The 24483-nt window shown below is 43.6% G+C and overlaps 1 protein-coding gene across 2 annotated transcripts in view; it reads left to right on the plus strand.

Annotated features, from left to right (window-relative positions):
* The window catches only part of ADARB2 (adenosine deaminase RNA specific B2 (inactive)), a 427219-nt gene that overhangs the window by 270317 nt on the left and 132419 nt on the right, over positions 1-24483 (plus strand). Inside the window, exons 2-3 of one of the 2 annotated variants that reach the window (XM_007054124.3) lie at positions 8431-8517; positions 16890-17797. In XM_007054124.3, the coding sequence (XP_007054186.2) occupies positions 8431-8517; positions 16890-17797 (995 nt within the window). The remainder of the gene's footprint in view (positions 1-8430; positions 8518-16889; positions 17798-24483) is intronic. The other variant, XM_037891015.2, reaches the window with a different exon arrangement.

Genomic DNA, 24483 nt, shown 5'->3' on the forward strand with positions numbered 1-24483 from the left:
TAAGCACTTACCGGTATGGTGGCCCGGCTCCGGGCCCCCGGAAGGGGTGAGGCCTTGGGCAGAAGGGGTGAGGCTGGGGGTCAGCCTCCCCCAGCCAGCCCATCTGCGCTGCCTGGCCTGCGCCACTTAGGGCTCCACTGGTGATTTAAAGGGCCTGGGGCTCCGGCCGCTGCCGCAGTAGCAGCCGCGGCGGCTGGAAGCCCCAGGTGCTTTTAAACTGCCGGCCCCTGGGCAGCTGCCCCTTCCCCCCCGCCACCGTCAGCAGCCCTGCTGGTAGGGTCCCTAATGGCAGGGTCGCCAACAGGGGGCGGGAAAAGGGGCAGCAACATTAAAGTATGCATACGGGCCGGTACCGGTGGCCACTTCTTACTGGTACGCCGTACCGGCCCATACTGGCTTACTTTCACCCCTGTGAGGTGGGCACTGTAGTTCTGAAGATCTGTCTTGGCATGGTTCAGGCTTTCTTCCAGCAACTAACAGAAGTTACTAGATCGCAGGCCCTGGTTCTCATGGGAGACTTCAATCACCCTGATATCTGCTGGGAGAGCAATACAGCGGTGCACAGACAATCCAGGAAGTTTTTGTAAAATGTTGGGGACAATTTCCTGGTGCAAGTGCTGGAGGAACCAACTAGGGGCAGAGCTCTTCTTGACCTGCTGCTCACAAACCGGGAAGAATTAGTAGGGGAAGCAAAAGAGGATGGGAACCTGGGAGGCAGTGACCATGAGATGGTCAAGTTCAGGATCCTGACACAGGGAAGAAAGCAGAGCAGCAGAATACGGACCCTGGACTTCAGAAAAGCAGATTTTGACAACCTGAGGGAACTGATGGGCAGGATCCCCTGGGAGAATAACATGAGGGGGAAAGGAGTCCAGGAGAGCTGGCTGTGTTTTAAAGAATCCTTACTGAGGTTACAGGGACAAACCATCCCGATGTGTAGAAAGAATAGTAAATATGGCAGGCGACCAGCCTGGCTTAACAGTGAAATCCTTGCTGATCTTAAACACAAAAAAGAAGCTTACAAGAAGTGGAAGATTGGACAAATGACTAGGGAAGAGTATAAAAATATTGCTCGGGGATGCAGGAGTGAAATCAGGAAGGCCAAATCACACCTGGAGTTGCAGCTAGCAAGAGATGCTAAGATTAACAAGAAGGGTTTCTTCAGGTATGTTAGCAACAAGAAGAAAGTCAAGGAAAGTGTGGGTCCCTTACTGAATGAGGGAGGCAACCTAGTGACAGAGGATGTGGAAAAAGCTAATGTACTCAATGCTTTTTTTGCCTCTGTCTTCACGAACAAGGTCAGCTCCCAGACTGCTGCACTGGGTGAGGTGACCAGCCCTCTGTGAAGAAAGAAGTGGTTCGGGACTATTTAGAAAAGCTGGACGAGCACAAGTCCATGGAGCAGGATGCGCTGCATCCGAGAGTGCTAAAGGAGTTGGCGGATGTGATTGCAGAGCCATTGGCCATTATCTTTGAAAACTCAAGGTGATTGGAAGACGTCCCGGACGACTGGAAAAAGGCTGATGTATGCCCGTCTTTGAAAAAGGGAAGAAGGAGGATCCTGGGAACTACCGGCCAGTCAGCCTCACCTCACTCCCTGGAAAAATCATGGAGCATGTCCTCAAGGAATCAATTCTGAAGCACTTAGAGGAGAGGAAAGTGATCAGGAACAGTCAGCATGGATTCAGCAAGGGCAAGTCATGCCTGACTAATCTAATTGCCTTCTATGACGAGATAACTGGCTCTGTGGATGAGGGGAAAGCAGTGGACGTGTTGTTCCTTGACTTTAGTAAAGCTTTTGACACGGTCTCCCACAGTATCCTTGCCAGTAAGTTAAAGAAGTATGGGCTGGATGAATGGACTATAAGATGGATAGAAAGCTGGCTAGATCATCGGGCTCAACAGGTAGTGATCAATGGTTCCATGTCTAGTTGGCAGCCAGTATCAAGTGGAGTGCCCCAAGGGTCGGTCCTGGGGCCGGTTTTGTTCAATATCTTCATAAATGATCTGGAGGATGGTGTGGATTGCACCCTCAGCAAGTTTGCAGATGACACTAAACTGGGAGGGGAGGTAGATACGCTGGAGGGTAGGGATAGGATACAGAGGGCCCTAGACAAATTAGAGGATTGGGCCAAAAGAAATCTGATGAGGTTCAACAAGGACAAGTGCAGAGTCCTGCACTTAAGACGGAAGAATCCCATGCACCGCTACAGACTAGGGACCGAATGGCTCGGCAGCAGTTCTGCAGAAAAGGACCTAGGGGTTACAGTGGATGAGAAGCTGGATATGAGTCAATAGTGTGCTGTTGTTGCCAAGAAGGCCAATGGCATTTTGGACTGTATAAGTAGGGGTATTGCCAGCAGATTGAGGGACGTGATCGTTCCCCTCTATTCTACATTGGTGAGGCCTCATCTGGAGTACTGTGTCCAGTTTCAAGCCCCACACTACAAGAAGGATGTGGAAAAATTGGAAAACGTCCAGCGGAGGGCAACAAAAATGATTAGTGGACTGGAACACATGACTTATGAGGAGAGGCTGAGGGAACTGGGATTGTTTAGTCTGCGGAAAAGAAGAATGAGGGGGGATTTGATAGCTGCTTTCAACTACCTGAAAGGGGGTTCCAAAGAGGATGGATCTAGACCGTTCTCAGTGTTAGCAGATGACTGAATGAGGAGTAATGGTCTCAAGTTGCAGTGGGCAAGGTTTAGGTTGGATATTAGGAAAAACTTTTTCACTAGGAGGGTGGTGAAACACTGGAATGCCGTTACCTAGGGAGGTGGTGGAATCTCCTTCCTTAGAAGTTTTTAAGGTCAGGCTTGACAAAGCCCTGGCTGGGATGATTTAGTTGGGGATTGGTCCTGCTTTGAGCAGGAGGTTGGACTAGATGACCTCCTGAGGTTCCTTCCAACCCTGATATTCTATGATTCTATGGCTATCAGTGCCACCCTCAGGACAGACTTTCAAAAAAAGAGAGCAGACACTCCAAACTAGTGATATGTTCTATCATTAGATTTCACCAACTGAAACTGAAGAGATAGCAGACAGGCATGTGCACAGAGGAAAGGAAGGAAGGGTCTATAAGGACTGATGTGTTGGGGGCATGTTTGATGTGTTCAATCCTAGCCCCACCATCAAGATGCTTCTAAAGATTTTCAGGGAAACACCAAAACGCTTATAAAAATTTTTAAAGATATGACTTTAAAAAATATCAGATCATGCTGTTTAAAGGCTGAGCTGTCAACAAATTGAATTATTTTAAATTAGCTAATTGTGAAACCTTTCAGGTTCACAATGTCCAGTAAAATGATAACGTTCTTTGCAGCTGTATGTAACTCTAACCCCCATCTTTCTGGCTCAGCACTAAGCCTGTATTTATGAAGTGTGGATTGACAAACCACAGGGCAAAAGCCACGTTGCAAAAGGGCAGAATTTAGCAGAAGTTTGGCAGCCCTTAGTGATACATTAAGATCTGATGAAATGTTTGGATTAAATGCTGTTCTTTTTCAAACACGGGGAAAAAATTTGGCTCATAGTTTTTGGTTTGTTTTTGTAATTTAAAAGGATATTGTCAAAACAGTTTGCGTGATTTTTTTTTTTTAATTAATTGCTGCTGTTGGGAAATACCTCTTAAGAAATCTGAGGAAATTGAAATCTGCTTCCTTTCCCAAATAGTTTTTTTGGTTTGGTTTGTTAGTTTTTTGTTTTTTCTTCCATCTTGCATGCACATGGGATTTAGACTGAGAGGACAGATGGTTGTGTGGTTAAGGTACTGGACAAGAGCTTAAGTCATTTGGCTTCGTGTGGAAGGATGGTTTCTGGGTCGGGCAGCAGACTGGGTCTTGGCAGATGCAGTATTGTTCCTGGCTCTGCCACAGACTTCCTGTGTGACATATTACCTCTTTGTGCTTGCATTTCCCCTCTCACCCGTTGTCTCTCTTGTCTATTTCCGTTGTAAACGCTTTTGGTCAGGGACTGTATCTTACTGTGTGTGTCCAGTTCCTATCACAATGGGATCCTGATTTCATTTCTGGGGTTGCCCCTGTTTGACCAGAGTAGCCAGTCAAAGTTTGGGGCCGTAGGGATGTTCCATTAAGAAGTAAAAATTGATGGAGTCTAGTAATTTCTTTGATGGAACCTTGTTTATTTATAAGGCATGTGCAGAGTCCTGCTTTTTCAAATGCAGGAGGAACCAAGAACAAAAGCTTAAAGCTCCAAGCCTCTTTAGCCAACAGACCCACAAGTTCTCTCCCTAGCTTTCCCCAAGGTCACATAGGATATGTCTACATGGTTATTTATCCTTAAAGTTATGTTAATTGAAGGGTGAGGTCACGCCTATCAATCTCAATAAGATTTTGACTCAACCCATAACAAGGTTTCACTCAACTCATGACAAGGGTCTTCTAGGCCTTACTCTAATGCAAGTAAATAATAGCTTATTTACAGACAAACTTAAAGTAAAATAGTAGCTCAAATTTTGTGCTTGCAGATCTTGAGTCTCCCTTTGAAAGGACGTGTAAGAGCAGAAGAAAGTGGGAAAAGATAGGATGCTTTAATGGTATTTCTCTGGGGAGCCACGATACTTTTTCAGATCCAGCAGCCTCCTTAATTCTTATTCATGAGATTTCTTCAAACTGCCAGAGATAAGACTAATTGTGATGGACATTAAAATATATGAGGACTTAAAAGTGTGAATGCCCAATTCCCCTAATCTTGTTAGAAACAGTAAACAAGAATAATACTGAATGTTGCCATTGACGATAAACCTAAATTAGTGTTACATGGCACATATATGGTAATAGACAATAACTTACAAGAGATGGAAGTGCATGATCATACCTTTAGATATATCTCCAAACAGATTATTTCCCTGTAAGCACCTCAATTTAATTATTCTGCCATCCGTCTTCTCCTCCTCCACAGACCGAGTAATTTGTCTGCATTAGGTGCACATAGCAACCCTTCCCTTCTTACATCTTTCATTCAAGAAACCTCCCCTTCTGCTTTTTCAGACACATAGTAAATCTTCTGTTCCTCAGCCAATGGGTTTAAATCCTACATTCTAACCTTTATCATCTTTATTGATTGAGCCATATTCTTGTATAAATTGGGGCCAAGTTGTATCTGTGATATAATTAATCCTTCCATTCTGATCTGCAGTTCTAAGATTGGTGGCATTGTCACAAACCACTGCAGTAAGTCTCTGTTCTCCGCCATGCAAAAGTGAAGAAACAAGGAAGATCTTTGGGGAAAAAATATTAGAAACCCGAGATGGCTAAGGGGTCCATTAAAATAAAATGTGAAATTTCAAGTCATATTACAAATCAGGCCCATCAGCCAAACAAATGCTTGGACAAAAGAGGCATCACAGAACGCTGTCTCATGTAATAATAATGCATTAGAAAACTATACTTAACCCTTATATAAATGCAATGAATTAATTAGTCAGTGCAATTGGATGGGGCCTAGGAAAGTGGGGTCCTGCTCTGTGACTGGAGCCCCTAAGTGCTATTGCAACACAAATAATAATGAAGCAGAGATTCAAAGTTACAGGCTAAAGGGGCTGCAGCTTCAGGAATGCAGCATCACAGAAAGATAGCATTCTAGAATAGACATGGGGCATATAATTTGGCATGATGTCATCAGAAAGTATAAAAACTAGAATCTTCAGCATCACTGTCACATGCCCTTACTACCTGAGCTAAAGGAATAATTCCATTAGCTGTGAGTAAGAAGCAGCCTTTATTCTCAGTGGGGGCACTTTCATTTAGTGTATGCCATCCTTTCTATTAGGCAAGCTGGTTCTGAATGTCTGAGGTCCACCAGAATTAAGTCCCAGCAGGGATGCATTTTATAATGAACCATATCTTCATATATACAGCACCACACTCATTGCTGGAGATCAAATCAGAGAATTCAGCACAAATGGGCTTTGGATCAGCTGTAGAAAGCACAAACGATTACCTCTTGAGCTAAACAAGTTACTCACTTGATTTAGGTGTGAATGTCAGCAGGTTTTAGCTTCACCAGGGCCAGACACCAGAAAGAGGGACATGATCACACACAGTAAGCAAGTGTGTTACATTAGCATCACATTTCTCCCTGATATCACAAAGCAGAGTAACACCTCAGCACACGTTATTTCATTTGGGGAAGTTTCTTGGGTAACGCATGTGAACTTTACTCTCTCACTTCATCACATCACTGCAATCCCTTAATAAAATTACAATTCAAGCTGGATGTTTCACTATAAATTATAAATTAACATAGGCTAAAAGGTTCATGGATTAAATATTCTTATGTGGAGATACCATTTAGTGCACTTACGCAAGAAAGAACATTCATCTTGTACTTGTAGCTGAGTTGAGTTGTGCTGCTACCAAGCTTTGCTGGTTACAAATGTCTATATGCAGTTTATTTTGGAGTCTGATCACACCCTTTAATATGAGACAAAACTGTTTGCAAACCCAGGCAAAACAAGGCTGACAAGCCAACAGATACACTTGAAACAGAATGAGTTTAAACAGACTTCTATGTCAGAATACACTGTGGAATGGTAGCTAAACAAGGAATCATATCTAAAATTATTAGCCATATGTTTCAAGGAAAGTTGTACTAAGAAAAATAAAAGTTTAGGAAATGTTTCCTCCCAAAAGAGAAGTTCACATTCAAAATTATTTTCCAGGCCTACTTAGACGAAGTTATTCATTATTCAGTTTTTGGTGAATTTCAAAATAATATGGTACAAGATATAAGTAAAACAGCCCAGTATGGTGTATAGCAGCATTGATTATAATATTGTAGATGCTTCCATGAATAATGAGCTTTGATACATGTTTGACTAAATAGCATACACATCTGCAATGTAATCAGGTTTAATGTGTCTCTATTAGTAAACGTTCTTTCCCAATATACAGATATAGAGAGAGATTCTCAGCATAGCAATGCTGTTTTTATTGAAAGTGCCTGGTAGTCATAGTTTTAAGATAGAGTTTGATACATTTATGAATGGGATTATATGACGAGGTTGCCAGCGATAGCAATCAGTATAAATGAGACTATGGGGATTAGCAGGATTCAGACAAGGACTGGATGTTTGTTTGGATAATAAGAACATCCAGAATCACAACAGGAAGGATTAAAAAAATAAAAAACATGATTTGGGGAAGAAATATAAAACCCCCATGCATTGAGGCATGAGTCAACCTCTCAGTAAGAAAATTTCCCTGTAATTAGGTCATTCGATAACTTCCTTTAGCAGGCTCTTGAAACCTACCTCGTCTGAAGCAGCTGCTATTAGCCAGGGTCAGAAATGGGAAACTAGACTAGATGAACTAATGGTCTGATCCAATTATGGCAATTCCTATAATCCTATTCCTGCAATTGACTCCCATTAACTGTTTTGTTTTCTCCAGGGAGCAATAATAGCAGCCCTCCGTCCCAACTACCAATCTCCTTTAATCAGCATAGAATGGTGAAAGTCACAATGAAAACTGTTTCACGATACTCTCTAGCAGCATATATCTACACATGAGGCAAGCGCTACCTCAGCCAATCCTGTCTGGAGAGTTACATTGCTGAAAAATTTGAATAAAGATCCTATTACAAGTAAAACCTCAATCAAATACTCCCAGAGGAAGAGCAAACTCACTGACTCTGCTCACAAAACAACACTGACTTTACTGAGCTTCAACTTCTGAGGATAGGACAGGAAGCAATGAGTTTAAACTGCAGCAAGGGTGGTTTAGGTTGGACATTAGGAAAAACTTTCTAACTGTAAGGGTGGTTAAGCACTGGAATAAATCTCCTAAGGAAGTTGTGGAATCTCCACCATTGGAGATTTTTAAGAGCAGGTTAAACAAACACCTGTCAGGGATGATCTATAGCAGTGGTTCTCAAAGCCTGTCTGCTGCTTGTTCAGGGAAAGCCCCTGGCACGCCAGACCAGTTTCTTTACCTGCCGCGTCCGCAGGTTTGGCAGATCGCGGCTCCCACTGGCCGCGGTTTGCCGCTCCAGGCCAATGGGGGCTGCGGGAAGGACGGCCAGCACATCCCTTGGCCCGCGCCGCTTCCCACAGCCCCATTGGCCTGGAGCGGTGAACCGTGGCCAGTGGGAGCTGCGATCGGCAGAACCTGCGGACGCGGCAGGTAAACAAACCAGTCCGGCGCGCCAGGGGCTTTCCCTGAACAAGCAGCGGACTGGCTTTGAGAACCACTGATCTAGATAATACCTAGTCCTGCCTTGAGTGCAGGGGACTGGACTAGAAAATCTCTCAAGGTCCCTTCCAGTCCTACAGCTCTATAATTCTATGAAAATAGACTTGCCAACATGCCTAATGGGAGGAAAAGAGTACGGTAAAAATCTGAATGTTTTGGGCTTTGGTGAAACCCTGATTTTATAAGTATACATCCTTTTTTTTCCCTTTTGTTCCAGAAAAAGTAAGCATATTGTCAACCTTCATCGCGCCCTTCAAGTATTTAAGTCCTGGTGCGGCCAATATGGAAGATGAAGACAATTTAAGTAAGCAGCCTCTCTTCTTCATATAGAGATGAATGATAAAGTGAATTGAAAGAACTGTAGAGTGCGGGTAATTCTGGGAGCCAGGTGATTTAGCAAATATGCAACTGCTGAGACCAATCCTCAGTTCAATGCAAACTTCCCTGGTGCCTGGGGCATGACCTGGTCCCCAATGAAGATGGGGTTAACCTCAGCTCAGCTTCCCACCTCTTGCACAGATGCTAAGGGAAGGGATATATATTGGGTGTATAGAGATGGGAGAAAATTCTTATGAGAAGGCAGTGTTAGGTTCATAGGACTGGGGAGTTTCTTTGTTTTTTCTGTTTATATTAATTTATTTTGCTTTATTCTTATATGCATTATCCCTAAAGGAAAAAACTTCCTTGACTGACTCTGTTTCCCCTCACTGTCTTGCATTCTCAGGGATTTCAATGGGAGTTGTGCCTGAGTAAGGTCTTCAGGATCAGGGCCTTTGTTTGAAACATTGCCCTCTCCTTTTCTCTTTGTTAATATTACCTGAAAAAGAAAACAATCCAAGTCTAATGGAATGGGGATCATTCACTAGATTTGGGTTAACTAGATTCAGCTGAAGGGCTGGTTACATGGTTCTCCAACAGCTACTCTTGCTCCTGAGTGGTGGTGCTGAAATATGCTGTACCAATGACTGTTTAGATATAAGCATGTCAGCAGCCACTATGTACTGAAGGAGAAGTGAAGTAATTAAAATGTGAATGAGGCTGGAGGGAATGTCTGTGGTTAGAACTGAATAACCTTAACCCACTCTTTGCGTTTGACACCTCGCAGGGATTACTGCACATCCTCCAGCCTTCTCGTTGTAACATATTTCAAGGCACATAAAACAGAGAGGGAAGCTTTTCAAATCAAATGAACACCTCTTTGCCTTTTAGAATCCCCTACCAGATGGGTACCTCTTCCAGCCAAAACAATGAAGAGTTGCCCTATTATAACCAGTGGGTGGAGAAAATGGATGATTCTCCATATTGTAGCTAATCTGCCTTGCTTTGGACACGAGGCGGCATGGACTGGAATATTTACTGAAGGAATATGACCCTTTATTGCCCACTGCTGAGTAACATGTGTACATCGTATTGTGCTTTCTGACTGTTGTTAGCACCTTGACTGGCACGTAGAACATAAACTAGCAAAGGCCAAAAAGTCTAGAAAAGCCTTTAAATCCTGGTCCTAAGGAGCGTATGTTTCTGCAATGCTGTATGAGAAGTGCACACAAAAAACATATTATGCACACAATGAGCTGCTGCTGGAATCTCCTGTAGAACGTTTCCTAAATGTGCTACTCAGTTATTTTTGAATAACATAATAAATTTGTACAAGCCAAACACTGAAAACCCCATTTTCTTATTCCTGCAGCAGTATCCAGGCCTGCTTGCAGTTGCATTGGCTTTAAAGCTGATATTATGGACAACATAAGCTTTGCTTCCTCACAGAGAAATAGCAAATTTCATCTTGTTAGTGAGCATCACACACTAGTCCTCTCCTGGTTCCAATATCCTATAATGACATTGGCAATGACAACAATTTTGTGTATTCGTATGAATTACACACCATTTACTGCTAGGAAAAAAAAGGTCACCTACCCCAATCAGAGAGCTACCAAATGAACTTAGTGACTTGTTCTGAATAGGAGGCTTTATATTGTGCCAGTACTTTCACTACATGGCTGGAGGGGGAGATACTTTAAGAAGAAATAAATCTATCTTGCAATGATGTACGGTGGTGGCCTGGCTTGTCTATTATGGCTCTTTCAACCCTAATATCCATGGGCTGTATCAAACTGCTCAATCCAATCCAGCTACTGTTGCAGTCAGTGGAAAGATTCCCATTGGCTTCAATAGGAATTGCATCAGAGCCAAAAAGAATATTCCACATCCATTTGGGCCTTGTTTACACACAGACTTGCACCAGTTTAACTAAAGATGTCTTTACTAAAGGTACAAGTCTTAACTGCAAGTCTGTGTATAGATACTCATATTTTGGTTCAAGGGGTGAAATAACCTGATAGACAGAAAAACATCTTCAGGCCACTTGGCTCCTTTAAAATGCCATCTCTGCTGGACTCAACGTCTGTCACAAAGGAAGAATTCATCTGAAACCTTATGGCAAAACTCTATCCTACATCATTCCCATAAGCCAGATGCTAATGTCATCTATGGTAGCCAGGCTCCACACAGTGTGATCCTGCCTCTGGGAAAGGGGAAGTCTTCAATGGCTGTACCAACATAATGCCATTACCCTGGATCAAGGAGCTAGCTTTTTGGTTTTAGTCATAGAGATGCACAGACCTTCTCTGTGCAAGCAGCAATGGATACGTTTCCTGTTGGATCAGGCCCTATAAGACCATGATACACATATATTTTTGGTGACTGTGCAGACACTAGAGCCCTGAAAGACACTGAAGTACATATTTAACTATGAGCATATTGGCCAAGATTCTCAAAAGTGTCTAGTGATTTGGGGTCTCTCCATTTTTTTGGATGCCCAATTTGAGACACCTTAAGGGAATCTGATCTCCAGAAAATGCTGAGCACAACCCTTTGAAAATCAGGCACCTTTAAAGCATCTCAAGCAGCCCAACATGGAGGAACCAAAATCACTCGTCACTTTTGAAAATTTTAGCCATTGACTTCAGTAGCCTTTCTCATGAGCTTAAAGCTGAGTATGTATTTAGGCCCTGATTCATGGAAGCACTTAAGCAGGGACCTATGCCAAGCTCTATTCAGAACAGCGCTTAAGTACACATTTAACTTTATGCATGTGCTTAAGTGCTATTCTGAACAGGGATGCTTTCCTGAGTCAGAGCCTAAATGCTGCACTGGACCAGGGCCAAAAGTTATGTAAATAAATTCCCTAATTGGTAAGAACTGTACTAGTGCTTAGGCATGTTGTAGTTATTACAGACAATAGATGACTCAGTGGTAGGAAAATTTTCAGTATGGAGGTGCTAAAGGAAACAACATTCACCTTTTACAAGTTCCTCCATAAATTCTCAGCTTTAATTTTAAGCAAAAAACTGGCACAGTTGTCAGGGAAACAATAGGAGACCTTTTAAAAGGATTTTTTTAAACTGTAAATGCAGCCATTCTACAGCGTATTGTTATAATATCCTTTGGGGTGAATTATAATATGGTTTTAAACCACATACACCTTGCAAGTTAGGAAGGATTTGATCATCAACAAAGAGAATATGAAATGTTTTTTTCCTCTTAAGCATAATTCATATATATACATCTAACTGGTAGTTAAAAGTGTGTGCAGTTTTGATTTCTACTGTTAGCTACAAGTTTATTATACCAACTTCAAGAATACGGATCTGAATATAATTGATTTCTGCAAATCTCCAGCAAAAGAATTTTTGTTTCTTTTTTTGAGATTTGGTAGTTTATGAAAAGGTTGTTTGGTTGGCTGGGGAGATTGCCCTACAGTGCTGTTGATATACTAGTTGACTGGAACACAGGTCTCCTGAGTTTGACCTCCAGATCGTACCTATAGTTTTTGCTGTGAAATGCCTCATTTTCAAGTATGTCAGAAATGATGGAGGTGAATCCCTTTAACCTCTGTGGTCAATACAATGGAGATGGACAGCAAATAACATACTCTGTGTGAGGAGGTCAAATGGGGGCCAGCTATTAAAATGCAGATCGCAAAAAATTAAAAATAAACCTAACCTTCTCTGTTCAAAATGCAACAGTAGCAATCTTGGGATTCCTAAACATTTCTAAAGATAATATTGCCTTGTGACCCTCTTGTATCTAGGCAATCATTCGTTATTCCTTAGATCTTCATATAATAGATACCTTGCAATTATCTCAGATGTTTATTTGTTGTGATTTGTTTTTAAAAGATGTTTGCCATAGTGAAGCTGCCACATTTCCTCCCCCCCCCCAAAAAAAATTTTTTTTTGGCAGCAGAATAACCTTCAACAGGAACAATATTATCTCTTCAAATGTAGCGTGGAGTATCGGATGGCTAGTTCTTCAGAGCCCTTATGACCCAGAGACATAGGCAGTGTCATTATTAGTGATGCATTATAGTTCTGAAAAGCTCTTGATGATGCAGACTCTCCAGGTTAACTCTACTGTGCATAATGACCAGAAAGGAGAGAGAAATTAAACGAGATACAGAAGAGTGAGGGGGAAAATGCACAAATAAATACATTTGATAAGTGTTCTCTTTTCTCCCATTCAATTGTTGTAGCAAAATAAGATTGCAATATAAAGGATAAAGGCCTTCACTTGCTTGTTCAGTCTGAAAAAGAATGACAAGTAAAGTTATCTGAGGGGATTTTACAAGGCAAAATCAGATTTTATTTTTTAATCTTTCAGAATAAAATTAAAATTCTTACTATAAATCTGTATTTTTTTTGTTTCTTCTTTTCCAAAAACATATAATTTCATTATGCTGCAAACCTTTCAACTTAGGAGCACTACATTTGATTATAATTTTTTAATCAAATATAGATAATGTATTTTGGAGACTCAAGAGCCAAGTCATTCTGAGAGATAACAAGGATGAAAATGATCCACCGTTTTGCATTTTTCCCCATGTGCAACCTCCAACTTGCCCCTTTCCTTTTAGTGTTTTTCATTTCTAAAATTGCTTGTGATTGTTCTATTATGGCTGCTTACAGTATTTATCTAATGTAATTTGGTGTCATTTGCCTGCTTTGTCTGATTTTCATGAGAGAAGTACATGTGCCACCATTAGAGATGTAATCTTGTGTCTGCTGCACAGAGGTCTCATGAAAGCCACATTTCAAAGATCTCCTATTTCAAAGGTACCTGAAAGTATAAAGTAATTTAGCTTTATCCAACTATTGTTGGATGTCATGCAAGTCCATCAGGCATATGGTCTTTCTTAGAAGCTTCACTCCTTTGTGAGAAATAAAGGAACTTTCTGATTGAATTTAGGTGGCCACTAATTTATATGACATGAATGACAACTGGCCTGATTCTGCTCTCTTTGAAAGCAATGGGGAATTTAGCTATTAACTGGAATTTCAGGATCAGGCCCTATGTATGATTTAAGGTTTGTCTGGCCTAAGGTAATTTGCATCACCATCTACCTCAGTGTTAGCCCATAAGGTAAACATACTGCACCAGTGCTAAACAAGGTCTGTGGACGGTGCTAATATAAATCACTCCAATAATTTGGTCCCAGCGCCATCTCACACTGCTGTCACACAACTACACTGAGGGTTTGCACTGGCATCACTGTATTTGTCTAGTTGCATTGGTGAAAAAAAAAATCATAGCCCACTACTCCACAACTAACCCACAACCCAGGATAGATAGTGCCAGAGACAAAACTTTTAGGGCACACAGGGAATGTTTATTTTTGGTTCATTGTGTTTGTGACGGTGAAGGACAAACTGTCTCTGTTCACAAAGCCATGGAGCAAGGATTATAAAATAAAATAAAAAAACAGATGGAAAAAGACAATATGAATTATAAATACAAATAACCCTCTGAGTTTTCCTATGCAGTGGTGCATAATCAATACAAATTCTTTTCAAATCTGTATATAGTGTGAAACAAAAGCTATCTTTCTTTTCATGCCTCCTGGCTTCAATATTATTATGTACAATAATTGGGTCCGTAAAAACCCTATTAGGAAAAGAGAGAGAAGAGGTGTTAAATACAGAACCAACCCTACTTCCCTTAGAAAAGCGTATCTGAGGCAAAATGTTTCACAGCTTTTAAACAAGAAGGGATCTTCAAAGAAGGATAGTTCAGCCTTAGGACGGTGGTGCTATCTATGGAAAACCAGCCATGGTGGAAAATGGTTAGCTATTTCAATGGCTCAGGAAAATAAGACACAGTTAAGGCTGGCTTGTTCCCCCTCCTCAATTCAGAGCTTCCATAAATGGGTTTGAACCCTAGGAGAAGAGACCAAGTTATCTCTGATCATGTCTTATGAACATGACCTTTTCAGTGGCTCGTTTCCAGTGAGGCTGTTTTTATAGCTATCATATTTTATATGGCTGAACTTTATATGGCAAGATTTTTCTTTTTCTAATTTGACTTCTTTTTTTTTTCACTTTAGAATGTAAAAAATGAGCTAATCACTAAGGCCGTGATTTAGCAGCCCATGCCCATCCCTACCAAGCAATGCACTTAAGCACCCTGTGACTTTAATGAAACTCAAACATAGGCTTGAAGTTTAGCATGTGCTGAAGTGCTTTGCTGAGTTGCAATCTCGGTGTTGCAAGATGTTGTGCACATAGGGACCCCTGCACGCACAGTAAGTCCCATTGGCCTCAGTGGGTATATCTATACTGCACTTAAAAACCCATGGCTGGCCCATGTCAGCTGACTCAGGCTTGCAGGGCTTGGCCTAAGGAGCTGTTTAAGTGTGGTGTAGACATATGGGCTCAGGGGCCCCACAAAGAGGAAGGGTCCCAGAGCCCAGGCTCCAGTCTGAGCCCAAATGCCTATAATGCAAATAAACAGCCCGATGAGCCCAAGCCCCACAAGCCTGAGTCAGCTGAAACAGGACTGTTGTGGGTGTGTAACTGCGTTGTAGGCCTACCCGGTGGGGCTCCACACAGGCATCCACCCTCACAGAACAACCTGCAGGATTGGGACCTTATTGTATTGATGGAAGAAGTTGTTCAGAGTTTAATCAAATACCAGGATTTGACCCATTGCTGTTTGGAATACGAAGCAGATACTTCATACACCCTTGGGGAATTTGCAGGTGTTAAATAACTGCAGTCAGGTTCCCCTATAATTCTCTGAGGACTCATATGTGTCCGTAAGGCACAGCCGGAGCTGGGAGCGGTGCAAAGTTGCAATGCTCCAGCAGAAGCTCCTCCTGCCCTTAGCAAACAGCTAGCTTCCCACGCCCCTGCACAGCCTCACAGCTTTGTCATCCAGAGGTTAGGGGAGGCAGCATCATGGCCACACTCCTTTGGGTCGTGCACCTAGGGGAATCAGGAGGGAGTGGTCTCTGCACTCCGCTGAACACAGGGACTATAACTTAGCCAGGTCCTTATGCAGATTTCCCATAAGTCACAGCTGATGAAATATAGGCAGCCAGGCATAGAGATGCTCTGCTTTGTGTCAGGGATCAGGCTGGCAGCTGGTCAGCCCCTTGATCTGGTCCAGCACCAAGCAAACTTCGATTGGACCAGAGAATATGGCCCACTACATTTTGACTTCTAGAGGAATAAGAAGGGGATACATTTAAATGTACTAGTCAGAGATGGCAGCAGTACAGTGAATCGCTTTGTGACCGAGCAATATGGTTTTCATTGTTGCTCGTTTTTTCAGTTTGCTACCAACCAAGCCCCAAGGATGCTTAAACTTGGTTGGCTCAGACTTGGTTCTCAGTTACACTGTGCTACTGCACTGAGGTCAGTGGCGATGCAGGAGCGTAGCTGAGAGCGGAATGTGGTTCATTAGCTCTGCGGTTAGAAATGCTCCCTCTATCTTCCCCCTGCCCCACCACCAACAGTCCCTTGCTGTAGGTGCTCTTTCCTATTGCTTTTCTTTGACATAGCTCATCCTTTACATCAGTAATTACTGCCATTGTGCAGCTCTGGTTTCTCCAAGCCTGATTTGCACTGATCTAATATTTTTGCATTATTAGTTATTGCTGTTGCAGTCGCAAAGAGCACCTGCGATTGAACTTGACAGGAAAAATCTCACTTATTAAAACAAGGATCTTAGCCCCGGAGAATAGACTAGAACAAATTAGAGCCTCAAATACCGGAAAAGGATGTTTGATCATCTCTTCGGCTGGGTTTGTGATGTAAGTAATACAAAGGTCTGTGTTGTGGCTACAGCTGATCAATTTATTCACTGAAAATAAATTATTCAGTGAATTTGCCCATTTTTCTGTTTGTGAATCATTTGTGAATCAATTCTGATTTGTAGCAACATTTGCTGTTTGTAAGCATTGGCCTATGTGGCTAATGTGAACAGATTTCAGCACGGGGCACTTTAGAAACTATTCACTTTTACTATTAATTATCCATTTTGAGTGTTCATTTAAGTAACATGGCAGCATTTGTGCTCCCTCATCAGATAACAGAAACTCTTTAAAAAGTGGCTATGACTAATACACATCAGGAAGGAGTTCTTGGACCAATAATCATTCATGACATTCTAGGAAGTCATCAATATTGTAATAGATAAACCAGTCACCATCCAAATACTCATGAAGAACTATTAATATGACCCTACAAATATCAGCCCAGTGAACCCAGTGAACGGGCCAGGCTTATTCATGAAAATATCTGTGAATCTCTTTTCATGCGATTCTCCAGCTCTAGCTTGACGTTAGATTTCTTGATGGCAAGAGTAATGTGGGGTTTTCTGTTTGTTTACTGACAGGTACCAGCAGTGCAGAAGTAAAGGAAAACCGAAATGTTGGCAACCTGGAGGATCATCCGATATCCTCTAGTGACAGGTCAAAAGTGGGCACACCTAGCATTAAAAGGAAAAGACCTTTAGAGGAAGGCAACAGTGGCCATTTCTGCAAACTCCAACTCATCTGGAAGAAAGTCTCGTGGTCAGTGACACCAAAGAATGCCCTGGTCCAGCTACATGAACTTAAACCAGGTTTACAATACAAAATGGTTTCCCAGACAGGCCCAGTGCATGCTCCAGTCTTTGCTGTTGCCGTAGAAGTAAATGGGCTTACATTTGAAGGTACAGGACCCACGAAAAAGAAGGCCAAAATGCGAGCCGCAGAACTAGCACTGAAGTCTTTTGTTCAGTTCCCAAATGCATGTCAAGCTCACTTTGCCATGGGGAACTGTTTTAACCCATCCACTGACTTTACATCTGACCAGGCAGACTTTCCAGACACTCTGTTCAAGGAGTTTGAACCGTCTGCACACAGCGAGGACTTTTCGGTCTATAACCCGGTTAATAATGAATTGCTTTCTACTGCTTATCGGCATGGCAGGTTACTCTGCCACACATTGGATTTAATGGGCCACGCCAAGCAAAACAAGCACAAGATGGCATCCACAGCTGAGAGCGAAAAGAACCCAGTGGTGTTGCTAAATGAGCTGCGATCGGGACTGAGGTACGTCTGCCTTTCGGAGACTGTGGAGAAGCAGCATATCAAGAGTTTTGTGATGGCAGTGAGAGTGGATGGGAGAACATTTGAAGGCTCAGGACGTAGCAAGAAGCTGGCAAAAGGCCAAGCAGCACAAGCTGCGCTGCAGGCCCTCTTTAACATTCGGCTGCCCAGTCACATTCCCAGCAGGAGTAAATGTAACCATTTGCCACAGGTGAGAGTTCTCAGGTAGCTGCTACCAAAGGGGAGGAATTCTTAAGATTAATGTGATTGTTAATGTTCTTGCTGTGGTTCATGAATGATTGTACGTACCATTCTTCCCACTTATAGAAAGTACCATATTACAGCAAACCCCTTTCTTCACAGAAACACACACAAAGGCCTGTATATGTGCTTACCTGAAAATCATTAGGAGCAATTTACAGGCTTTTCCATAAGATGGATGGATGAACGAACATGGGAATGTCAACATTTCAGCTTACCAGAAATAATTATTGTATTGACACACGTAATGAAGGTACTTTTTGTAATGATACAACATTCTTGTAAGAAAGGAAACCGTAAGTAAAAGCTAATGGGATATCTTGTTTCTTTTCTATAAAGTTACAGTTTCCCGAAGGGAATACCGTTCTGCAGAGTTGCTAGTGACAAGGAATGTGCCTTTTCTCAAGCCTGATCTTTAGACAATTCTGCCACTGGCAAAGCTGATAGATAGATAGATATGTGTATATACCTATAATAGATATACATATGTAGTGTGACAAAGCTCCTCCTCTATCTTGGTGGGTCTTGTGCTTATTGGCGGATTTGCTCACCTTGGAGCTTCACGGTAGCCCTCAGTTTGGCCGTTTTCGTGAACCCACAGTCCAGGTCAACGCCTCCTGTGTCTGATCAGGAGTTGGGAGGTTTGGGGGAAATCCGGGCCCGCCCTCTACTCTGGGTTCCAGCCCAGGGCCCTGTGGAATGCAGCTGTCTAGAGTGCCTCCTGGAACAGCTGTGCGTCAGCTGCAACTCCCTGGGCTACTTCCCCATGGCCTCCTCCCAACACCTTCTTTATCCTCACCATAGGACCTTCCTCCTGGTGTCTGATAATGCTTGTACTCCTCAGTCCTCCAACAGTCCGCATTCTCACTCTCAGCTCCTAGTGTCTCTTGCTCCCAGCTCCTCAGACGTGCACCACAAACTGAAGTGAGCTCCTTTTTAAACCCAGGTGCCCTGATTAGCCTGCCTTAATTGATTCTAGCAGCTTCTTGATTGGCTGCAGGTGTTCTAATCAGCCTATCTGTCTTAATTGACTCCAGAAGGTTCCTGATTGTCCTGGAACCTTCCCTGTTGTCTTACTCAGGGAAAAGGGACCTAATTAACCTGGGGCTAATATATCTGCCTTCTATCACTCTCCTGTAGCCATCTGGCCTGACCCTGTCACAGTAGATAGATAGATATAGATATGTGTGTGTATATATATAGATATATATCTATATAAATAGCAGCTGTGTTTGTCAAGCTTCTAACAGAGAGGATTGCAAAGATTCATACATTTCTTGGAGGTAGTGGTGATATAGAGATAGATGGTGAAAATATGTCTTGTGAATCAAAGGCCTATGTCTTGTGAATCAAACTGTGATGGGTTGTCACATGCCAAAGACCATCATGGTGCTATATTCTCACACTTGTATGATTTTGCTGGGTTCAAAGAAACTGATGTTTTCTGGATGTGGAGGAGTCCTACAGAGGTCCGAGTGATTCCACAGAATTGTACCAATAGTTTTACTGTACTAGTGCTGGATTCCGCTGCCTGCATTCACTAATGCTATGGAGCATGCTATGCTGTGCTACATGAAACTGTCTGCATTACAAAGGGAAACCAGGGGCGCTGCTTGTTCAGGGAAAGCCCCTGGTGGGCCAGGCCGGTTTGTTTACCTGCTGCGTCTGCGTTTGGCTGCAGTTCGCTGTTCCAGGCCAATGGGGGCTGCGGGAAGCAGCGCCGGCCAAGGGACGTGCTGGCTGCCCTTCCAACCCCCATTGGCCTGGAGCAGTGAGCCACGGCCAGTGGGAGACATGATCGGCCAAACCTGCGCATGCAGCAGGTAAACAAACTGGCCCAGCCCGCCAGGGGCTTTCCCAGAACAAGTGGTGCCCCTAATTTGAGAACCACTGACCTAGAGGTTAAAACAGAAGCTTGGGAATCAGGAGACCTGAGTTTCATTCCCCAATCTGCTGCTGGTTTACTACTTAACGCCAATTCCTCCTCTATCCAATGGGGATGTTACTTTGCAAATTTCTTTAAGAATCTCAAGAGCTACGTAAATGAAAATTAGTAGTAGTTGTTATCATTAGCATTGGTAAATGAGACAGGCTTTCCAAAATAGACCCTGATTTCCATGCCAGTATCCCTTCTAATTTATACCAGCACACTGCATTCCTTGTGAAAGAATCACTTTATTTCAGCAATACAAATATAGAAGAAAACACCACCACCACAAGCATCATAAATAATAGGGCTTACACAGTGCTTCATGTCCTTTTCAAAATGCTTGGCAAACATTTGCTATTGGATCTTCCTCACAGCACTCTTCTTAATAGGAAGAGTCTATACTTTGGTGCTGCTCAGATTCCAGTGCTCAGGCTAGTGGCATGGGGCTCTTTTGCATTCAGTTGCAGCCAGTGATAAGACTAGCATCAGCATGGACTCCTAGGGTATGTTTTGCAGAATCACGCAGTGTTGGTCTAACTCTGCATCCATTTGAAGTCACTAGGAAGGTTACCATTCTTCACATGCATAGCAAATCTCTCCTACACAGTTTCCTACACTAACCACCTTTGATCATGTGTATAGTAATGTTTACTTTTCTGAGGCATCAACCCAGGGCCCATCCATACTTTTTCAAGGATGTTTCCTTCTTGTCAATAGAATGTGCAGAATAATCCCGGATGCCTTTGTGCTTATGGTTATAGATTACTTTGCTACCCACAGAGAATTTTGCTGGAGTATCAGCAGATGTCTGCTGTGTATTAACAACTCCATTGGAGGTAGAAGCTGTTTTGTCATATTCTGAAATGACACCAGCCTGCATCATTACCTGTCTATATGACAGGGTGTACCATTCCCTAAGTAGCTGGTCCCATGATCATCTTCCAACCATGGGCGCCGGAATGGGTGTGGGCCAAGGGGCCACAGCCCTCCCATTTTTGAAAGTGGACTTTTTGCCATGGGCCTGGCCCCCTGCCCCTTCTCCTTCCCCCAAGGCCTCACCCCCTGCCAAGGCCGGAAGCTGGAGCCCGGCACAGGTAAGAGCAGCCTGAGGAGCCCATGGCCTAGCTGCAGCTCTTCGGCCCCTGAGGCCCTACCCCCTGGCCAGGCCGGAAGTCAGAGCCAGGTTGCTGTAAGAGCCATGTGGGCAGCTGTGCGGAGCCACGGACCCTGCACCTGCTCTGGGTGGAGGGTTTCGGGAGGTGGAGGGGGCGGGAACACTGGCCAGTAGCTGCTCTCTGGCCCTCCCCCCACCCCGGGTAGGTGGAGGGGCCCAGGATCTCCAGCCCAGCTCCAACCTCTGGCTTGGCTGGGGGGTGAGACGTCGAAGGGAAGAGGAGGGGCAGGGTGGGACAACAAAGGGGGCAGGGCCTCATGCCCCCCCCTTTTAGGATGAATACATCGCCCCTGTTTCCAGCTGGATTGTACATCTTGCATGGCTCAGGAATTGTATATCTTCCTCTTGTGTCTTTTCTTCTTTCCTTAGACCCACTCCACCCACCAGCTTAATCTTCCTATGCTTCTGGAAGTGAACATGGTAATGAAAAGATGTCAGTGAACTCTCTCTGTCAAACTTTCTTTGGGGTTGTTATATATTGTGCCACCAATAGACTAGTCAGGCACTTTTAATGCCAGCACTCAACATGTCAGCTCAAGGTACCATTAGTACATTGTGATTTTTTTTTAATGACATCCCACTAATCATATCTACCAGCAGTGACTCATACTGTTCACTAAGGGTCTGATCCAAATCCCACCGAAGTCAATAGGAATCTTTCCACTGATTTCACTGAGTTTTGGATCAAGCCCTAAATCCACTGGTACCTTCGTCTGTCCAGGAGGATCATGAGTTAGCTCTTCCAGCACCCTTCTCTGTGTTCTTCCTTGCTGTGCACAGCTGGCTATTGTGTTAACAGAAGTGGTGGCAACTGACAGTAAGAATGTACTCAGGAGCAGCTGTCCTATGAGCTGCTTAAAAAGGTACATTCTCTCTCTCCATCCTGTTCTATCTTGCCCATTGCTCAGCCATCTCTTCAAGCAGTTTGAACCCATTTCTCTTACTAAAGTAACATCTACACTTCGAGCTGTGCTCTGATTGAGCTAGCACATTAAAAACTGTAGCCACAGCGGCAGGAGCAGCAGGAGGGGCTAGTCGCCCTGAGTGCATACCTATCTAAAACGTCACTTATTCTGCATCCATGTCCACTGAGGAGCAGGAGGGAGTCCTGAAACCTCAATCACTTTGAGACAATACCTGAATTTTCAGCTCCTTTTCTTTTCAGAAGAAGCACCAGCTATTCCCCTAACTCACCAATCACTCTTTTTCTGTGCTTTCTCTTTTTTTGTATGGAGATCAGAACACTGACTCACTGATCCTTGGGATGGGCAAACCAAATCAGATATAATCAGGGTCAGCTACAGGAGTCACCAAAAAAATCATATATTTTGTGAAATTCAAATATAAATGCCCCCCCCCCCCCCCACTGCATTCCATTTTTGCATATCTTTGCACTACAAGCAAAATTCTGCCGTAGACTTCTCTGGGACCTTGATTTTTGAGCCATTCGTATCTGCAGCCTGACTGGAAGCAGGAAGTGCCAGACGTCATGTGAGTCTGTACTTGTGCTATTTCTAGCCCAGTTCTGCTGCCCCTAGTGCAGTGGTCCCCAAACTATGGGGTGCACCCCCCTAGAGGGGTGCAGAGGAAGGTTTACGGGGGTGCCCAGCAGGTTCTAGGCCAGCCCCCACTGGGGGTGGGGAGGGAGCGCCGCTCGGCTCCACCCCCAGCCCAGCTCCGGCCCCAGCAGCAGCTCTGCCCTCATTCCCTCTCTGCGCCCAGGCCAGGTCTGTCTCTAGCCCCAGCTCCTCCTCCATCCCCAGTTCTGCCCTCAGCTGTGCCTTCAGCCCAAGCTCCTCTGCTGAGCCAACTGTGCAGTAATTGAGGGGGAGCACGGACAGAATCCATTACTGGTAAGGGCGCGGTGGGGGGCGTGCAACAGGAAAAGTTTGGGCACCACTGCCCTAGTGGTTTGCAGTATTTTATCAGTGTTTGGAGAGAAGCATCAGAGCTTTCCAGGCGCTTAGTTGAATGGAATCTCAGAATCTTTTGAAGTTTGTGCCATTCTCTGACCACTCACTGAACAAATGAGCAAAGGTGCTTTGATGTAAAAGGGGTCTCTTAGGGGAAAGCTCCTGGAGCCACATTCTTCAATCTGTACTATCCTCCTTCCTCAAGGCCTGATCCTGATAGGTGCTGCAAGTACAGGATGCCTATTGAAGCCTCCAGAGTTGTGAGGGTTTATCCTCTGTCAGGATCAAATTCCCTAGTCACAGCACTGACGTCTAGTCCTTGATCAGCTGTTCTCAATAAGCCCTTTCTCAGGCAAAACAATTAAGTGCCAGAATAAAGAAATTAGGGCAGCTGAAATCCTCAGGAGCGGTCATGACCTAACTTGCCTCGGCAGCTGCCTGCCCTACCAAGAATCTACAGAGACTGAAATGTGCCTCTGTTCTCAGCAATGGCTTAAACCTTATCTGTTAACCTGGGCCAAAGTTAAATATGTTGCCACTCCACCTGAGGGCAGGACATAAATGCAATCAATGGTCTGAATCAACACGGAATATGTTGGTCATGGTGTCCAAGCAACCAGAGAGGATCCACTGAATCACCCAGCAGAGTCCAAGTGGAATGAGAATGGAAACATTTCATGAAAAAATCATCTCCTTTCTCTCAATCACTGAATGTTGCCCCTTGTTTACCATTGCACTTGGTCTTGACTCATATGACCCAGAAATGAAGATCACTCCTTGGCCTATCAACTTTTATGGGAGCCTGAGGGTTGGTTGTTGTTGTTTTTTCTTAAAAACTGTGATTCGTACTCCAAAATAGGAGTTAATAGTGAAAAATGCTGACACGACCTTACCAAGTCCGCACTAGTGAGAACCCAGTATATTCCCTGTCGAGAAACTGTGGGATACTTGTAGGCTTTTCTAGTGCAGTGTGCTCTTTTCAGAAACATCAAGGTGACCCCCAACTGCACCTGACCAGTTTCCAGATTGTTTTTCTAATCTTATACTCCTCCTAATCTATCTCACTCAGTGTAAACAGCATTCAACTGCTGAGAAGCAAAACCATTAATTAATATTGCCATAACAAATTAGTAATAGAGGGTGCTCGGATTTCAAATGGACATACATTAAAAATGAATAGGTGTGAAAATCGCATTCACCCTCTTTGACATTGTTTAACTCTGCTCATGCTGGTTTATATCAAGTGCAATCCAAAGGATGAGCTGCTAGTTTATGTGTTTAAACATAACCTCATGTGATTGTGCATTGTCTGTGTGTCACTACAAAGAAGCCGAGAAGACTGGTTTTTGTTCTGCAAATGAGGCTAACAGTTTGAATCCAGTTAAATCCCATGTTTGCCTAAAGCCTCATTTACAGTCTAGAGCAATCTGAGTATCCCCTTTGTACTGATCCTTTACACTGTGCAGGTCAGGGATTCCTATTAGTCAACTTAAGTAACATCTTAGCACACAGGGTCATGTGGAGAATAATCACTATGTATGGAAAAGACCAATTGCTCATTCCCTCTGAACCATTTCCCGACGAAGCCCTGTTTCTCTCTAAGCTGCAAAACGGACTTC

The sequence above is a fragment of the Chelonia mydas genome, chromosome 2 (assembly GCF_015237465.2).
Source record: "Chelonia mydas isolate rCheMyd1 chromosome 2, rCheMyd1.pri.v2, whole genome shotgun sequence".
In the NCBI taxonomy this organism is placed as follows: Eukaryota; Metazoa; Chordata; order Testudines; family Cheloniidae; genus Chelonia; species Chelonia mydas.